General features: G+C 35.9%; 1 protein-coding gene across 1 annotated transcript; it reads right to left on the bottom strand.

Annotated features, from left to right (window-relative positions):
- On the bottom strand, positions 1-7,816 carry LOC129222808 (speckle-type POZ protein-like). Its single transcript, XM_054857357.1, has 2 exons — positions 7,294-7,816; positions 1-682 (listed from the first exon to the last, which is right to left on the bottom strand). Exons 1-2 carry the CDS (start codon positions 7,742-7,744, stop codon positions 108-110), a joined length of 1,026 nt encoding a protein of 341 aa, XP_054713332.1. The 5' UTR covers positions 7,745-7,816; the 3' UTR covers positions 1-107.
- Positions 7,817-18,921: the final 11,105 nt, after the last annotated feature.

Raw genomic sequence — 18,921 nt, forward strand, 5'->3', positions numbered from 1 at the left:
AAATATTTTTTAGGCAATTCAAAAAAATCTCCAAAAACACACACACGCACACAATGTACATACACATTATTGAACAGATGAACAAGAACCAAAGAAATATGAAAATTTCAACTTTCACTCAATAAAGTTTCTTCCATGATATTTGAATACAAAACAGGATTATTCTTCGCAAAATCTCTCCATGTCTTGGATATCAGTATTATCTTAGAATTCTCTTTAAAAACCCTCCTTGCAGCCTTGGCCAGGTCCTCATCGGTGTGCAGCTCTGCAAGTTCCGCTACACGGCACACGTCATGGTGTGAAACGTTTTCCAAAATGAATTCTTTGCACCATCTCCTGAGCTCCTGCAAATCGTACCTGTCAGCAGCAACGTAAAGAACCAAGGCTCTCTCCATAGTCAACTCTTCGAGTTTTCCGGTATAGATGTACTGCAGCATTTCTTTGGCGGTGGAGAGCTCCATGTCCAATATTTCGACCACGTTTTCTTTGCTTTCCTTCATACCGCTGTCAAACATTCCGTCAAACACACGGGAGCGGCTTGCCAAAATTATTTTGTGAGCCTGGAACTGGTGTTCGCCCACTTTCAAAGTTACATCAGAAAGACGGCCGTGCTCGAAAGCATTTCCAATATTTTCAGCTAATTCTGACGATCCAGTATGTACAAATTTCTTTGTTTCATCCTCTGAAAGAAAGGCAAAGAGAGAGATTCGATGAAAGAGTAGGATCCTATTTTCAGATTTTAAAAACATTTATTATAACTATGGAAGCTAAATAGTATAAACACGAAAATTAAGTATAAAGTCCTTAGAGTGCGATATATAGATTCATATATCAATCTCTGAACTAATAGCCAGTGTCTTAGAAGATTCTTCATTGCCCATGACGCAGCTTCTCAAATTATAGCAATTTATAAAATCTTGATACATAGGTTCAAAGTATATCGGCGAACCCTGTCTACTACTACTTGAAGTACAGTGTGTGTGAACTAAGAGCAGCGATGAAGACTAAGATCGACGAATTGGGTTTTGACGATTAATTTTCTATTTAAAAAAATAAGTACCGTTTTCTTCTTTCTTATAACTATTCGGCTCTCCTCTGATATGCCCCCCTCTTGGCGAGATTTTAATTTTTCGCTCGATACGAAAATCGCCAATAAGGCGATAACTTGGCAACCCTGGTTTTGCAACTTGAACGCTGGAAAGTAGTTTCTCGAAGTCTGTCTTTTTGCACGTGTCTGTGTGGTAGGAGGTAGGTGCTCATATGTTCCGCTCTTAGGGAGATTTTAAGTTGAATACTCTAAGATAAAGTTTCAATTCAAACTTTATTTTAGAGTATTCTTTTTCTTGTTGTTTTTTAATGTTAATTTAGTTGAATTTTCTATTTTAATTATGAGTTCGGTTTGTGATGTTGTCCAAATGTATCAATTGAAATTTTTTAATGAATCTCCTTTTTCTTTTTCGTCAGGTCGTCCAACGTTTGGACGTACCGGAGTCCTAAATAGATTTTTTATATTTAAACTAATTGAAAATAAAGAGGTTTTTTTAGAATTTTTAAGGGAAATTGGTTTACTTAAGAATGAAATGTTATGTTCTAGATGTAATTCTGTTATGAAAATTAAAAAAACTAAAAAATGTTCAGATGGGTTAATTTTTTTTTGTAGAAAGGTTATTGGGGGTGTTGTTTGTGGAAAAGAAGCAACGATCAGGAGTGGGTCATGGTTTAGTTCTAGCAAGTTGAAAATAGAGGAGATTTTTTTGATAACATATGAGATTTTAATTGGGACCAAAACTGCTGATATTGAAAGTCAATATTTTTTTTCATCACAAACTTTAGCCGATTGGCGAAATTATATTAATGAAGAAATATTAAATTACATTGAATTAAAATCCGAACAAATAGGGGGGGTTGGGAAAGTTATTGAAGTTGATGAATCTAAATTTGGGAAAAGAAAATATAATCGGGGACATGCAGTTGAGGGACAATGGGTTTTTGGGGGGGGGGGGTTGAACGGGGTTCGGGGAAAACTTTTTTGGTTGCTGTTGGGGATAGGGGTAGGGAAACTCTATTTTTGGCAATTAAGCAGTGGATACTACCAGGCACGACGGTGCACTCCGATTGTTGGAGGGCATATGATACATTGGGGGAGGAGGGGTATGAGCATTTAACAGTCAACCATAAACTTAATTTTGTAGATCCAGAAACTAAATGTCACACTAACACAATTGAATCCACATGGAGACACGTTAAAAGTACTCTACCAACATATAATAGATTAGGGGATTTTAAATTTTATTTAGCTTATTATTTATACAAAAAAAATTGTGAATACAAAAATGAGGATATGTTTGTAAAGTTTTTGGAAATAATTCGCGAAAGCGAGTGCTGCCGTAGAAAGTGTAAACAACATCATTGCAGAAGTATCTTCAAAACCTCTTGTGCCTTATTACATCCGACGGACTCTAGTTGCTCTACTGGATTCTATGAAAAGACTGGTACAACGGTTGCATTTCCTTGGTTCTTCAAAACGAGTGAAAATACTGAGATCTTTGAGCGGACTTCAGACAAATTCACTCTGTGCTACTGTGTCCACGTTGAACTTTCACATAAGATAGGCATTATGTGGGTTTCCTTACTATAATAGTGCTGATGTTCCCTCAAAACACATGATGATGACATTTTATGAAAGAAAAAAATGACTTTCTCATCCACAGATTTTGAACTTTAGACAAAATACAAGTAAAATAAGGTTGTTTTTTTTTTGGAATTCTTTTTGTCAAAACAAACATAATTTAAATATTTTTGTAAAGTAATGATAATAAAAAATGGGATAATTTCCCTAAGAGCGGAACATATGTGCACTGCCTCACGTGAGGAAGTAAAAGAAAAGTAAAAAAGGTAAGTGAACATATTTTGAATTATTGTGTTTTTAGTGTGTTTCTGGTAGTTTGTATTTTGGTCTGGTTGGCATTTTTGTAGCACAAAAACGGTGTTAATTTCACATAAAATCTGTGACTTTATTGTATACTGAACGGAGGAGATCTGTGACTTATATCCGACTGTGATGTATATTAAAAGTCGGAGGGATAACGGACCGAGCGGTAGCGAGGTCCTGGCGAGCCCGAGGTCTCATAGTACTTTCGTAATGAGACCGAGGCAGGGCCGGCGAGCCGAGGTCTCATTACGAAAGTACTATGAGACCGAGGGCTCGTATCCCGGAGAAACAACGGAAAAAAATTAATGCATTAATTTCATTAAATAATTAATGACATAATTTGAATTTTTCCTGTTGGCGCTAAAAAAGCATCGCTAAGAACGATGTATGACATATGACGTCATACATAGTTTTCTTGGCGACGCTTTTTTGGCGCCAACAGGAAAAAGTCGCCAAGAGGGGGGTATATCAGATTTGTTCCAACTATTCAATTAACAAATACACACCCTTATATTGCATTTCTGTGAGTTTCCAAGAGATAAAAACCAATAAAATTTTAGCCATATTTCGGTTCAAATACCCCACTTTGCATCGTCTAAAAAATGTCATCGCTAGAGCCCTATTTCACGAAATGCACTTTGAATTCAGTTAAAAATATGTGCAGTGGCGTAGCTAGTTTATGCCGCCGAGGCCAGTACCAGTAACAAAAAATATTTATTAAATAGAAATGCTACACGTTGCCTATAGCATATTTACGAAGATCTGTAAAACATACAAAAGAAAAGGTTTTTTAAGGGCAAACTAAACTTGGCAGCATTTTTAAATTACTTTCACAAATTCATCCTTCGGGTCATAGTCACGATTAGTCAGGGAAAGAAAATGTGGTCCAAAACTTTATGCGTCAACAAAAATTGTCATTGAAAAACTTAATTTTAGACAATCTTTTGTAATGTTTGTAGGAGGAGAATCTTGTTTGAAAAAATGTTCTTTTTTCCCCATCGAGAATTAAAATGCCTCCCCCTTCCCAAAAAAAGAGGGATCATTTGGGGTGGAAACACATTCAGGTTTAGGATAGAGTTCTGCGGGGGAGGGGGAGGCAGAGTTTTTTTTTTTTTTTTTTTTCTTTGGATCAACATTAGTTGTAATTAGGGTCGGATTTAGACTTAACCGGGGGGGGGGGAGCAAACTTTTTCAAGTATGAGGTCTCTTTGGTAGTCCTAAAAACTTGTCTGTCGTCAGTGAAAAGGACCATTTTTAATTTTTAAATGTCCCCCACCCCCCCTCCCCTATGTTTTTTGTCTTTTTCCTGTAATACAAAAGGCGATGCTTAGCTTTTCTGTGCGTTGTTTTATTAGTGTGTGTGCATGCTGTCCTTTATAAATTGACCTTAAGAGGTGGAATGGTATCAAGGGAGTGAAGAAAGGCCCCTATGGTGCGTATGGAATGTCTTCAAATTTAGGGGGATTACGGAATTTTCTACAATAGATATAAATTTCTGCATTTTGAAGCGTGATTGGATTGACAAAAATCTCCGGAAAAAAATAGGCATGTATATATTTTTAAAGTTACAATATACTCTTTTGCAAATTTGGATAATGCACAGTAAAAATTGTTTTTGGATCGGCAAATCAATGACAGCAGTCTTCAGAATAAGCGAAGGAGAAGAAACTTGTTACTTGCTTACATCAATTGTCGGTACAATTGATTTTTGATCACGACTCCAAGCCACTGACAAATACAACAACGAATTAAATATAAAATGATCAATACAGTCGAAATCGCCTATACTGAGCCCTGATTTAACGAAAACTCAGATTTAACGAGTAAATCAGAATTGCTTGGTCGGTATAATGTTAAATCTCCGGGAGCATAATCCGCTTTTACCGAGCAAACCCCGCTAAAAGCAAGCAATAGTTTTGTGATGCATAACATTTCTGGTGATTCCCAGCTAATTTTTTCCTTTCTTAGGAAAATTCCTTTAACTTTCCGAGGTCAACAGAAAGTTAGCGATGAGTCAGAAATCCTGAGAACGATTGATGACTGCATTTTTCTTCAATTTGTAGAGTAGGGGAGCATTAGAAAAATAGTTGCAAATGACGATGTTTTTCAAGACATGAGCATTTCTCGAAAAACAGTAAAACAAGAAAGAAATAAAACAGCTCGAAGCATTTTATGGTAGGTACTTACTGTACATAAATAAAAATCATACAAAGCAAAAGTGTTTGAGTTCTTATATGTATTTTTTTTTTCTTTTTCACAAATCCGTTTTTTACGAGCACTCGGTTAGAAGGAGCAAATATCGCGATCCCTTCGCACTCGTTACAAGTGAGTTTAACTGTAGTGAAATATGTTTTAAAAGAAATTGTGTACAGATTTAGAAAACAGTTAACATGTTGCCCATACCGCAACATTTCATCAGGTAGTAAAGCGATCTAACAAGAAATGAGCAAAACTTTCGTGCACTTTCCTCTCCCTCATCTTTTCTTTTACTCAGACGTTTTCGCTTTGGACTTAAGTTTTGAACTAGTATGGATTGAAGTTCCTATTTGTTTCCTAAAAAAAAATAATAATAACGCATCGTTTATAGTGCCTTTACTTTCCGTTTTTGCAATGGTTTGACTATTTTTCCTCTTTTTTTTTCCCATAGTTACATAAATTTGTTGAGCGTTGTGTAAACTAAGACATTTAACACTATTTTGCGGTTTAAAAACGTTTCAGCTAGCATTTACTTCAAATCAGCCAATTTCATTTGAGCATATGAAACCAGAAGATTTTTCAAAATCTTTCGTCTATAACAACCCAAAATAAATCTAACTTTTGAAATCACGCAAATTGGAAATAAACATTCTGAAAAGAAAACAAATGGCAACGAATAGATAGTTCTGTTAGCGCAAATGGTGGTGGTGGGGGGGGGGGGGGTTAGCTACTAATTTGTTTGAGTAATCGTCGATTATTTTAACAAATTGCAATTGCAGCAGCTGAATGCATAGCTTGCTTAGGCTATATTTTCATTTCTATACTTGCTCTATAATTTTAAATCGTGCATCTATTTTTACTCAAATATCATGTAAAGAATGTCAAAGTTCAAGAAAAATATATATATATATGAATTTGTAGGTAGTTTAAAATGAAATGAATGTTATTCAAAATAACATTTTTCTAAAATTTGATCATTTAAGAAGGAAACACTTACCTCTTTTCAAAAATAAATTGTGTGCATAACATTTTGAAAAAAAGTGCCCCTTGTAATCTCGAAATACATTATGTAGTAGATTTTTGCAGTTTGTACTCACAATATATGACTTATTTTTCAAATAAAGGAGCATCATATACCAAACATAGAAATAATCCAGGTCTTGACATTCATTTGAATTTTGGAATCTTGAATTCAAATTATGTTTTTCGCAATTAAGAATTGCGATAGGATCCAACGTGTCGGGTTTCGTGTTTCTACAAGTGGCTCCTATCGCAATTATATTTGCAAAAAATAAAACTTGAATTCACGCCGTCGAATTCAAATTAATGACCGCTGCTGGATGCTGTTTTTGTCTGAAGAAGATTGTGTAAATTCGAGAGTGTCGGGTAAATATAGAGTAGGGATTGCTCTAGTTGGTTTGCCCCTCCAGGCGATGTTGACAAGTGCCACCCCCTTGTCTTGATAATATATATAGTGAAACCTGTGTAAGTTGAACACTTGTGGTGCACTACTTTAGTGGTTAACTTAAACAGGTGGTCAACTTACAAAGGCTGATTCATATGATGAGTGCTGATTCCGTGCCTGAAAAAAGCGGTCAACTTAGACAAGTGGTCGAGTGGTCAACTTCACAGGTTTTACTGAATATCTTTTTTAGAGCATACTATTACACGTATTGCTGCAATTTGAGCTGAAAGGGGAAAAATAATGAACAAATTTCAGCTTTTTTTTACTTTTTTGGCATCCTTACATTTTGCCATCACGAAATTTACCACTCCTAAAATCTGCCGCCTAAGGCGGTGGCACAAGTAGCCACCCCCAGGAGCCGGGCCTGATACAATGTCATTTCTAGGGGTATTGACACCGCACCCAGGAGGAGGAACATGCTCACGGAGACCCAGGAATCACAGGAGTTTGTGTTATAGACATAGAAAAATATAATCGAAGGATCATCAAACTGCGTTCAAATGAAAACAATAAACAATAGTCATTGCTCAAAAAAAAAAAAATCTTGATTTTAAATTATTCTGGATTTTTCTTCTTAATTTCTGGACTATGTAAACAAATTAAAATTAAATATGCAAAAAATAAAGAAATAAAGAAATGCAACACATACACACACTCGTCCTTTACATGTATTTTTAAAAGCGAATGAAATTTTACTTACGAAAAGCTCTTTCAATATCATCACTCGAGGTTTTAATTAATGCTACTTTCAGTTCGCAACGTATGAATAAAATATCGTCCGGAAGTCCAATATCACCACCGCTATTTTTAATTACCTCAGATCTTTGCACAGACATGGCGATATACCTGGAAAGTTTTTCTTGGCATATGCATGTGCTATGACTGATGTCAACTTCACCATTCGTTTTGACAACATAGAATTTTTCAGGATCATCTTTGGGTCCAAAAGCAACTTTAACTCTTAAAACAGAAGTATATCGCTGTTTATTTGCATCATCCAGCATCACTGTAACGTAGTTACATTCTCCACTTGCTTCCTCAGAGTCCTCCGTATAATCTTCATAAGGATACCAATTTCCGTACAATTTTAAAACCCACCGATTACCAGAACACTCCAATTCTGAACTTCTAACGAATCTTTCAGGTTCCATTAAAGACGAGAAGTTTTCAATTTCCCATACAAATGACAGGTCATGTTCTACCACACGCGATACTTGTTGGAAATGTTTATTCATGTCGAGAAAACACCAGATATTATTCAAAGACGACTTTTTCCACACTACCTTTCACGCAGCTCAGCAAGTTTATTTCTTTCTCCTGCAGAACATATAACAAGGAGCTCAATTTCCCGCGCTTCGTTACGATACGCTTTCTTTCGTTACACGTCTGTGTTGGCCAATCCGGTCGTGTTTCATGTTTTGATCGTAACGCACGTGACTTGCCTATTATGAAAGTTACGCGTTGATTGGAGTGTCGTTTGCTGCTGAACTAGAACTACCGCGGTTTAACCACGAGCGTTCGGAAACACAGCTGTTCTAGCTGTTCTACCGGAATGGACCTTATTCACGGTTTGGCAACGCTCCCATCAACTGTCCGTCTGCAGGTATTTTGACCAATTACGTAGTGTCAGTAGTGCTAAAGAAACTCGTTTTATTTAAGGATTACTGGACTTCATGCGCATAATGAACATGTTTAGGGCTTAAAAAGACTTACGAATGCATGAAAAATGGCGAGAAACGGGGAAAATAAAAATAGAATTCGAGTTTTCACCATGTTTCTGATAAGGAACCAAAGAGGCGTAAACCCATGAAAATACGATAATAAAGAGAGTATTTCGTATCAAATGAATCGCTCATCATTCTTTTACAACGTTTCTTAGTTAAAAACGTAAAAAACCTGCCATTTTTAAATAGAAAGAAGAGTTTATAAGCCGCACAAAAGCAACTGTTATTATACGCTGTAGTGCCGGATTTTCGTCTGCTACAGTTCCCACAATGCACTGCAGTGAGGGGTTTTTTACCCGCAGTGACGTCAGGTGAATACTGTCCATTCCTAGAGAAATTCCAAATACGTCATAACCACACCGGCCTAACCATGCGGTGTAACCGGTGGATCGTTTCCGAACGCAGCCTAATTGAAACCAAGGCCTTCGAGATTTGAAGGCCATCAACTAGCAAATGACGCTATCGTTCGTCGAATGACGTTGGGAAGTGAGCGCTTCGATTAGTATTTTGGTTTAATTAAACTATTTGGTTTATTTATTATTGTCTTCTACTATTTTAGTAGGATTAAAAGTTCTACTTTTTTATTTGAAAACATAAAAAGGTACCAATAATCATACATTAAAAAATACACATCAACTTAATTCATAGTATTTTACATAAAAACATTTATAAGTCTTACAAAGTATTCAAATAACTTTACGCGATTTTATTTTACAATCATGTTAAAACGAAGTATAAGTAAACACAGTTTTATTTTTCATCTGAATTTTTTTTTAACTAATCGCATTTTAACTACTCGTATATTGTATTGAAACATTAAGTCTTAAGAAGTATTCAAATAAATAAATAAACTTTCATTTTACAATTACATCAAAACAAAAAATAATTTTACCATAGTATTTGAATAAGAATTAAATGAAATTTTAAAAAATAAATAAACAATTTTACTTAAGTAAACGGGAAGCATGGCTGCAATATGTTTCAAAAAGATATAACATCAAATTAAAGTACATAATACCAGATTATTAATGTTAACTTAGCTGAGCAAATTTATGCTTTTAAAAAGACATGAATGCTTTGGGTGCCATCCCCTAAAATAAACGGTGCCCTAATCCCCTTCAATTATGAAAACTTCATGAAAAATATCCCAAAAACATCTCCCCCATCTCCCTTAAAATTTCAAGGGCACAGTTATTTATAACTATAACCGTTGGAAAGCTATCATTATTATGAGACTATGATTCCGACCCCCCCCCCCTTCCTTCGGTAGGCACTCTCGAAAATTTACACAGGAATTCAACTTGAAAAACGTAAATTAAAGAATGAATTATACAACATCATGAATACTGTATGTTGTACATGAAAAAAATGTATTCAATATCTAAGCAGCCTTTTTTTTTTTTGGAATTTGGATCCATTTTTATTTTCAGCTTTTTCTGCTGCTAATGATTCTTGTGTGTGGGGGGGGGAGGCTTTAATAGTTCATCATTTTAGGCTTTTGAAAAATTATTTTAAAAAGCATTCGCAACTCCAATAAACTATAGGAGGCGCTGCAGCCACTGTCTAATGGCGGATGAAAAAGGTAAAACAAACAAAGGCCGTAACCTATAACTTGCTTTGACGCTTAGTGAATGAAAGTAATTTTTCATCGTGTTTGTGGGAAGCTTTCCTTTCTATTCTTCTGAACTTTCATTACACCAGAAACTGTCTGAAGCCTGTAATTTACCCCAAAGAAAGCACGTGGAATGCCATGTTTTACCTCTTTCTTTAGTATTGTTAATCACCGCAAGGTAGCGTATTCGAGCTCTGGAGTTGCGAATTAATTGATGACAGAATAACCTTTTTCGAAAAACTTTCCATTGAATGACCATTTTAGCAACTTTCTTCAATACTTAAAACCTTATATATGTTAAATTTAGATCAACATTTTGCTGAGTATGCTCTTTTAGGAATTGTGTGACAGTTTTGTGACAGGGGGAAGGGAGGGGATAACAAGAAGTGTGACATCACGCGTTGTTTATAATAATATGCTCAAGTTGAACAACGTTACATGTAACAAGGGGGGGGGAGGAATTGTTCAAAATTTTGTAACATCCTTTATGGACAGCCCCTTAATTCAATTTACGTTACAGTTTCAGAGTTCCTGAAAGCTTATTAACAGAAAACCCAAGGAGTTCAAAAAATATATAGTTCAAGAAATTTTGCCCTTTTTAAGCATAATAAACAAGCAAAGAGCATTTGGCAAAAACAAGTTGTGTATCCACTGCTCAAAAGTAATCTTTCGCAAGCCCAGAAATTATGAATACAGTTAACTCAACCACAATTTGGGCATAAATTTCATAAAACTTATAGACAACAGTGGAAAAAAAAAGAAAAAACATATATTTTTTTTAATTTACTCACAGAACCAGCTTGTTTGAATAACATTGCAGTGGCGAAGGGTGGGGGAATTGTTTGAGTATAGAACCCACGACCTCCGGCGTTCAAAGCTAATCTTCTACCTCAGAACTACGGAAGTCCATCAAGGAATGTTTTCTGATCAAAATAACACATGCTAGCGTATGAAACAATTTAATCGAAACCGAAAATATAGGATTAGTTCAGTTAAAAGATTGTTTCAATAAACTTGTTTACATATTTCTGAATATCAACACCAAGTTACGTTGCTTCTGATAGCAACACGTATATTTGCAGAAAATTTTGACACATGTATATTGTCAGCTTGGAAAATCCATTTCGAATAAATGCATGTACAAAGTTGAAAAAATAAAGAAATAAAAAGTTGCAAGTTGACCGTTTCAAATATTAAAGCAGTATTCTGAAATAACAAATTACAGACAAAGATATTAGAAAGGAAACTGACAATTGTTTGTGTAATGGAGGAAATGTTAAGTAACCTTAACTGCATGAACTCAAATGCATAAAATGTAAATTTGTTTATCTCAGAAAAGTACTTACTTCCGAACTGTAAAATTTATTCCATGAAGCGCCCAATTTTTTTCTTCGCATGCAGGTTGTCCGGAAGCGGAAATCGCTCACTCACTTTCACTCAGCAGACACTCAGACACTTACAAGACATATATATATATATATATATATATATATATATATATATATATATATATATATATATATATATATATATATATATATATATATATATATATATATATATATATATATATATATATATATATATATTAGTTGCCTCTACATTCCGGCATGTGGAAAGGATGAGATAAATTCAACAGTATTGTATTAAAATATGTGCATCCGAAGTTACATATTTCCTATTTCATCTATTTCAGCCAGGGCAAGCAGCACTACTGCTTACTGGTAAACTGCACTGCTTTCAAAGTTTCGCACCAAGTTCATAGATCGACGACTGGTGGCGTAACGAAGCGGGGGGGAGAGGAGTTTTCTGGCCTGTTATATATCACGTGGTTCACGTTGAAACTTCCGAGAAACATCATAGCTAGAGCAGTCCAGTGAAATCGTGCCTAGGATGAATCGTGCTTCTCAACTCCGAAACAATTCAGCTTCTGGCATTCATTTGAATTTCGACGTATTGTTGTTGTCGTGTGCCAGCTAAGCTGGCAAATTTGGGTAGGCTGCTTCACTTTTCCAACAGTACCGTAATTATGTGTGAAGTCCGACTTCTACAATGCACGCATGCCATAAGGACCCGTATAAGGTAGAGGATAGGCAACCATTCACGGAGCAACAGCACATTTACACAAAGAAAGGACAAAGACGAAAGAGCGAATGTACATCCATGCCCGAGCCGGGACTCGAACCCGGGACCTCCCAATCGCAGTCAGACTTCTCTGAGCACTAGACAACGCGGGCGGCAATTTCGAAGTTTGGAATTCAAATTATGTTTTTCGACATCTCGAGTAGCGACAGGACCCTACCATCAGGGGCGTGCATAAGGGACAACTGTTAGCCCGGGTCCGAGCCTGAAGGGGGCCCAAGATTTTAAATATGATTGTTGAAATATATGTAAGGAAGTGTTGTGGTAAACAATATGGAGGGAGGTCCGTAAAAGTGATTTGTGACGGTCCCCAAAATTTCTGTGCACATCCCTGCTTACCATCGATAGATAATAATATAACTTATGTAACAAAAAAAATTATAATTTATTATAACGCGATGGACCCTACTCGTCGGGTTTCTTGATTCTAGAAGTGGCTCATATCGCAATCAAAACTGCGAAAAGCATTTATTTGAATTCAAGACGTCAAAATTCAAGTGAATTCCAGAAGCTGAATGCTATAAGTCTGAGGAGGATTGCGTAAAATCGATAAGGTCAGTTGTATATAAACTCAATTCCGGGGGATATGGACGCCACCACCCAACAGGGACATGTTCGCGGAGCGGAGGCCCATGAATCAGAGGACAGGGACGTTACCGTCTAGGAGGAGGAACACGCTCGCGGAAGCCCGTGGACCTGAAAAAGTTGCATAAAGAGCGTATAAAATAAATCAAAGGAACATCAGCTTAGTCAAGTGAAAACAATGAGCAATCGTAACTGCTCCAAAAAACATTGCTTTGAACTTAAGATCACTGACTAATGAAGTAGAAAAATGTTTCTCGGGAAGAGACCTCCCACCACCCCCCTTTTTTTAGCTACTAGAGCGAACGTACGCTTGAACCACGGTGTTGAAACGGTTCATTTAACTTTTCGGTTGCGATTATTTTATTTTAGGTGTCATTCAGTATGAGTAGCAGTAAAGAAACTAGTTTTATTTAATAATCATTGCACTTTCATGTGAATGATGAACATGTGGCGTAAGGTTTATACGGACTTGTGGTACTTACTCGTTTGTGTAAAATGCTGGGAGAAAAGATAAATAAGGAAAATACAGTCAAAAGAAAAATATTTCGCAACACCAAATGAATGGTTTACCATTTCTTTGCACCTTTAAAATATTTCTACATATTCAAAAGATTTTTTCCCCCTTCCTTTTTGAGCAATCACGATTGTTTATTGTTTTCACTTGGCAGTAGTAGATGTTCTTTGATATTTTTTCCATGCTAAAAATACAAACTCTTCTGAGGGGCCTGACGAATACATGTCCCCTCCTCGGTGGTGGCGTCCATGTCCTCTGGTTCATGGGCCTTCACTAGCATGTCCCTTAACTTGGACTGTGGCATCGATGTACCTCGGAATCGAATTATTTATAAACGACCTTCTCGGCTTTACACAATCCTTTTTGCACAAAAACAGCACCAGCAACCAAGCCCCTAGCATCAGGAGCGGATTTATAGTCTAGTGGGTGGCGATTGAAAACCCGTAAAAGCCCCCAGACCCATTAGGTCAGAGAGTCAATTGCTCCCCCCCCCCCCCACCCATTCAGTAGGGCTTTAAAAACAAATGTTTTTACATCAAAGTGAGCATGATTTTTGCTATGCAAAGCACGATGCTTCCAATATAATTTTATTTATTTTTTTTTACAATGTGAACATTTTTTCGGACATAGAGCTCATAGGATTGAGTCCTATACTGTGGATTTATGCTGAAAATAAGTGAAAAAAGAATGTAAAACAAACCCCCTCTATGAATAGGAGATCGGTTTTGTTGATTTTTCAAATACTTATGGAAGGAATACATGAGTCTTCCAACTTGCTCCAAATGTTCATGCTTTTCAACTTTGCACCTATGTAGCCCCTCAGAAGAGTGTTATAGCTAATATAATGCTCTTTTTTAATCCAAATGAAAATACTTGCGATGAAACTGTCGAAAACTAAAAAAAGTTGCGGGGGGGGGGCACAATTTAGAAAAAGTAGGACGTATTGGGGGAAAACTGCAGTCGTATTTGGATTCAGTAGGCCATTTTACATAACAATCAGCAAGAATTATATCAAGCGCATTTTGATTTTTTGACAATCACGATTGCTTATTGTCCTCACCCAAGCAACATAAATCACGTTGCTCTGAATCGTTGACATCACGTTACTGGTAACGTTGATAGAGCGAAAATATGTCTCGTTGAAAAACGCAAAAGCAACGGTTTTAGTAACGTTACATCAACGGTTTCAGTAACGTTACATCAACGATTTTTGAAGCGTTACATCAACCTTTATTTATCACGTTACATCACGTTGCTTTTAAGCGTTGTATTAAGATTTTTTTTTTCAAAGCTTGAATAAAGTTTTTTTTTCTTGGTAAGAATGGAGGTGGGTTCATTGAACCCTTAATTTTTGATACAGTAAGTATTCTGTATTTTTCGTTAATGCAATTAGTGTTAATATACTTTTATAAAATCTTTGTTTTTTTTTTCTTTTTTTTTTAATTTATAAAATGTCTCATTCCGTTTAAAGGCGTTCGAGTATTCTCACACTGTTGGTTCATTCACAATATTTTGTAAGAGCACTCCTGACATTTAAAAATAAACAGAGCATAACATAGCATAGCCGAATTTACATCAGTTAGAGTTCTATTAATAGTCAAAATTAACGATATTACTGCAAATTAAATAAAAACTTTTTTCATAAATAAATCCTTGAAAAAATAATTATAATTATTATTAAAAAACTCCACAAATATTTTTCGAAAGGCATGAAAGTTTTGAAAAAATACTCTTACATCAGTGCTTTAACTAAAATTTGAAGTATTATTACTAAAGATAATTTCAGTTACATGACAAAAAATTTTTCCAAAAATTGCTACAATTATTTCGTCAAAATCATTCTGCAAAAAGTCGATTAAATGAGTAAAAAATGGTATCATTTATCGCTTTTATAGCTTATTAATGGAACATATCCCCAAGCTTCAGCATCTTTTTAAGAAATCAATGAATAAATACTCAAAAAAACATCTAACATTATTCTTTCAAACAATATCTTAATATATAAAAATCAATGTCCTGAGATAACATATATATATATATATATATATATATATATATATATATATATATATATATATATATATATATATATATATATATCAACGCACAGTCAATACCGCTGAAGCCTCAGACTTGAAAATTGGCAGGCATGTAAACATGACTAGGTAAGTATCCACTAAGAAAGGATTTTTCGAAATATCAATTAATTCAGGAGAAATGAATTAAAACCCCTTAATTTCTGTGAAATTAAAACCTGTCATTGAAATTTAAATCCCTTATTTTCGAAGGCTTTCCTCCATTCAAATCATTATTCAGTACTTCATCTCAACTTTTGGTCAATAGCGAATTTTAAATTTGATGCTGTTTTTATTTCTCACGTGATTCTTCGAGGTTTTTCTCAAGTCAAATAATAATGTTTCTTAAAGTAAGACAAAACAACGTAAGAAGAAGCACAAATTTGTAAATTACAACAGACACGTGTTTCGGCGTTACAGGGAACGCCTTTTCCGACCTATCCGACAAAAGCCAAAAGCTTTTGTCGGATGTCTTTTCATCCATAAGTTCATTATTTTTCGCATTGAAAAAGGCGTTCCCTGTAACGCCGAAACACGTGTCTGTTGTAATTTACAAATTTGTGCTTCTTCTTACGTTGTTTTGTCTTACTTTACTGTTCAGCACAAAGGTATTTATTTATCTTAATAATGTTTCTGTCTTTTTCTTTCATTTTTTCAAAACTAGAAACGAAGTTTTTTAGAACATCATCACAGGCGGACTATCCTTTTGAATTTAGAAGAGTGCAGTTTCCTGTATAAGTTTGCTTTTCAATAACCGTTAATAAGTCACAAGGACAGACATTAAAAGTAGCAGGGATCGATTTAAGAGAAGACTTTTTTTTTCACACGGCCAATTTTATATAACTTGCTCCAAAGTCAGTTCATCAAGCAGCTTAATAATTTAGCACCAGAAAAAAAACTAAAAATGTTGTATACAAAGAAGTTCTTGCTTAAACATAGGTATAACAATAAAATGTGGATGGCCTGTGTTTGCAAAAATAATCAATCCTTTAAAAGGATCGTTAATAACAGTTAAAGATTGGTTAAGGACAAGGGCATATAAATATAAGGAATCCAGGGACCCTGGGATCCTCCCAAAATTAGAAAAAATTACAGGTAATAAGTAATTATTATAGGGGATTTTCGAAACTAGGTGCACCAAGCACTGTTAAACCCTGCTAATTCCATTACCCGAGCAATGCCGGGTACGGGAATGCTAGTTATAAATAAAAGAACGGTGGGAAAAATACTCAAACTCCGACCAACGGCAGTTCATTAACATCATAAAAATATGTAATAACACTTTTTTTTAAATTAAATAAGTATATCAACAATAATACACTAACAATAATACAAAGTACTTACCGCTAAAAGTGATGAGAGATCGCGATTGCGAAGCTGCAAACAATGGCGGCATAGCAAGCCAGAAGTTGTTTACTGAAAATGGCCACTAGGATTCGGAGGTTGCCGAAGACGAGGCAAGGTGCAACGAAAAGTAACGATAAGTAACGTTTCTTTTGCAACTGTTTGTCAACGTTACAAATTTAAGAAATTTGCAACGTGATGTAACGTTTCAAAATTACGCTTTTTGTAACGAATCGATAAAGCAACGTGATATCACGTTGTGTGGGAAACGGTAACGATGTTTCAACTAATTGCAACGTGATGTAACGATGACGTACGTTTCAGTGTTACTTGGGCATTTGACTGTTTTGAATTCCTATGATTTTATTTTCCCACCACCTCCCTCTACCAGCACCACCGTAGCGTCGACCGGCCTCACGATGCTGCTCCTCTTGCGAAAACGTCTTCAAGTTGCGTCCATATCCTACACACACATACACACATTCATGCCTGCGCACAGACACAAACACACACTCCTACACACAGACACACACACATATATATACACATAGGGGCGGCAAATAGGGGGATCAAGACGGGGCGGTCGCACCCCCAAATTCTTGACGTAAATCACCAATCAAAGTTGAAGAAAAACAATCTTGCTGGTTCTCCATAATGGTTGACGAAACTTGACACATTTAAAGACAAGAGCAAGTATTTCCCGCTTTTTAAATTATTAGAAGTTCATGAAGCCTTTACTGGCCTTTCCAGAACAGAAAAAAAAAAACTGATGAAGAATCATGGTTAATTTTAACAAAAGACGTAATTTCCGCATATGGGCTAAATATCTCGTTCTTGTGAGCTCTGCGTAACGATAGTTATGAGAGGCCCGTGCAGTGGTGTGGCTGCACAAGAAAATGCTGTGGTATTTTACATTCATTGTTACGTCCATACTTTAAGTGTGTCTATTTGATGAGTGTTCATCACTTTTTTAAGCTAGAAACACATTTCAGCTGCTCAATGCAATGTATGGTTTCATAGATACTCTTTAAAAATACATACTATTTTTGAAAAAAATATCTCACATCAACAAATATCTTTTCTGGGGGGCTCTTTAACTATACAATCTCCCCCCATATCATGATTACTTGCTGTTAGACAATATGTGTTTTGTTCCATACTGAGGTAATTCGTATTTAAGAAACTCGACCCCCCAAATGAAATGCTGAAATGCCGCCCCTGTATACACACACTCATGCCTGCACACAGACATAAACACATATGTCTACATACGCACACACACGAACGCCTACACACAGACACACACACATATACATACACACACTCATGCCTGCACACAGACAGATTGCGAAAAACATAATTTAAATTCAAAAGGTCAAAATTAAGTTTTTTTTTTTTTTTGAGCAATCACGATTGCTTATTGTTCTCACTTGACAGTCCTTGATGTTCCGGTTCCTTTTTCAGCTTGGACCAGGCCTGCTGCACCACCGACGGCGGCGCGGCTGGTCCTGAGCACTGTCCCCCGGAATCCACCTGGGCGGTGGCGTCCATGTCCTACACACGCATGCTCATACACAGTCGCCTACGCGCGCACGCTTTTACACACATACACACGCCTACGTGCACACATGTAAGCCTACACACACACGCACACAACTATATACACGTAAACACCCAGGAGGAGGGACATGCTTGGCCGGGGGAGCCATTTCTAGAAACAATAACTCTCAGTAGAGTCTTGTCGCAACTCGTGATTGCGAAAAACATAATTTGAATTCAAAGTTTCGGAATTCAAATTAGAGGTTTTTTTTTTTTTTTTTAAGCCGAGCAGTGGTTTAAATAACGGGGAAGGGAACGAGCTTGGGTTAAAATTTTAAAAAAAATGTGGATAACGCCATCCATCCTTGACTATACTAGTGTCTAAAACTAATTTAAAACAAATTTATATAATTTACTTGATTAAAATAGTAGCAATTCCTAATTTCTTCAATTTCCTATATTGTTATCAGTAAATGACGGTTACGGAGGGGGTGCCTAATAAATCCGCCACTGCCTAGCATTCCTTTCAATTTTGATATCTTGAACTATATATGGTTGCGATAAAAGCCATTAGTAAAAATAAATAACAGATTTTTTTTCAAAATATTAAGCACTTTTCATAATGCACTCAAAAGAACAAAATAACTTTTCTGTGTCAGAAAGAACAATTCAGGTATTCCTGTAGTTTTTAATGATTGCAAGAAAATGACACTACAGACGAAGAAAAGTGCGCTAGTCATGTAGAGAATTCTTTATCATTATCTAGCTTTCAATCATAAATTTGAGTGTTGAA

Source organism: Uloborus diversus, chromosome 5, assembly GCF_026930045.1.
Source record: "Uloborus diversus isolate 005 chromosome 5, Udiv.v.3.1, whole genome shotgun sequence".
NCBI classification, from domain to species: Eukaryota; Metazoa; Arthropoda; class Arachnida; order Araneae; family Uloboridae; genus Uloborus; species Uloborus diversus.

Coding starts and splice junctions, on each gene's coding strand:
- LOC129222808 (XM_054857357.1), bottom strand. CDS start 7,744: ATGGAACCTGAAAGATTCGTTAGAAGTTCAGAATTGGAGTGTTCTGGT. Junction 683..7,293: donor TGATATTGAAAGAGCTTTTC/GTAAGTAAAATT, acceptor CCTTTCTTTCAG/AGGATGAAACAAAGAAATTT.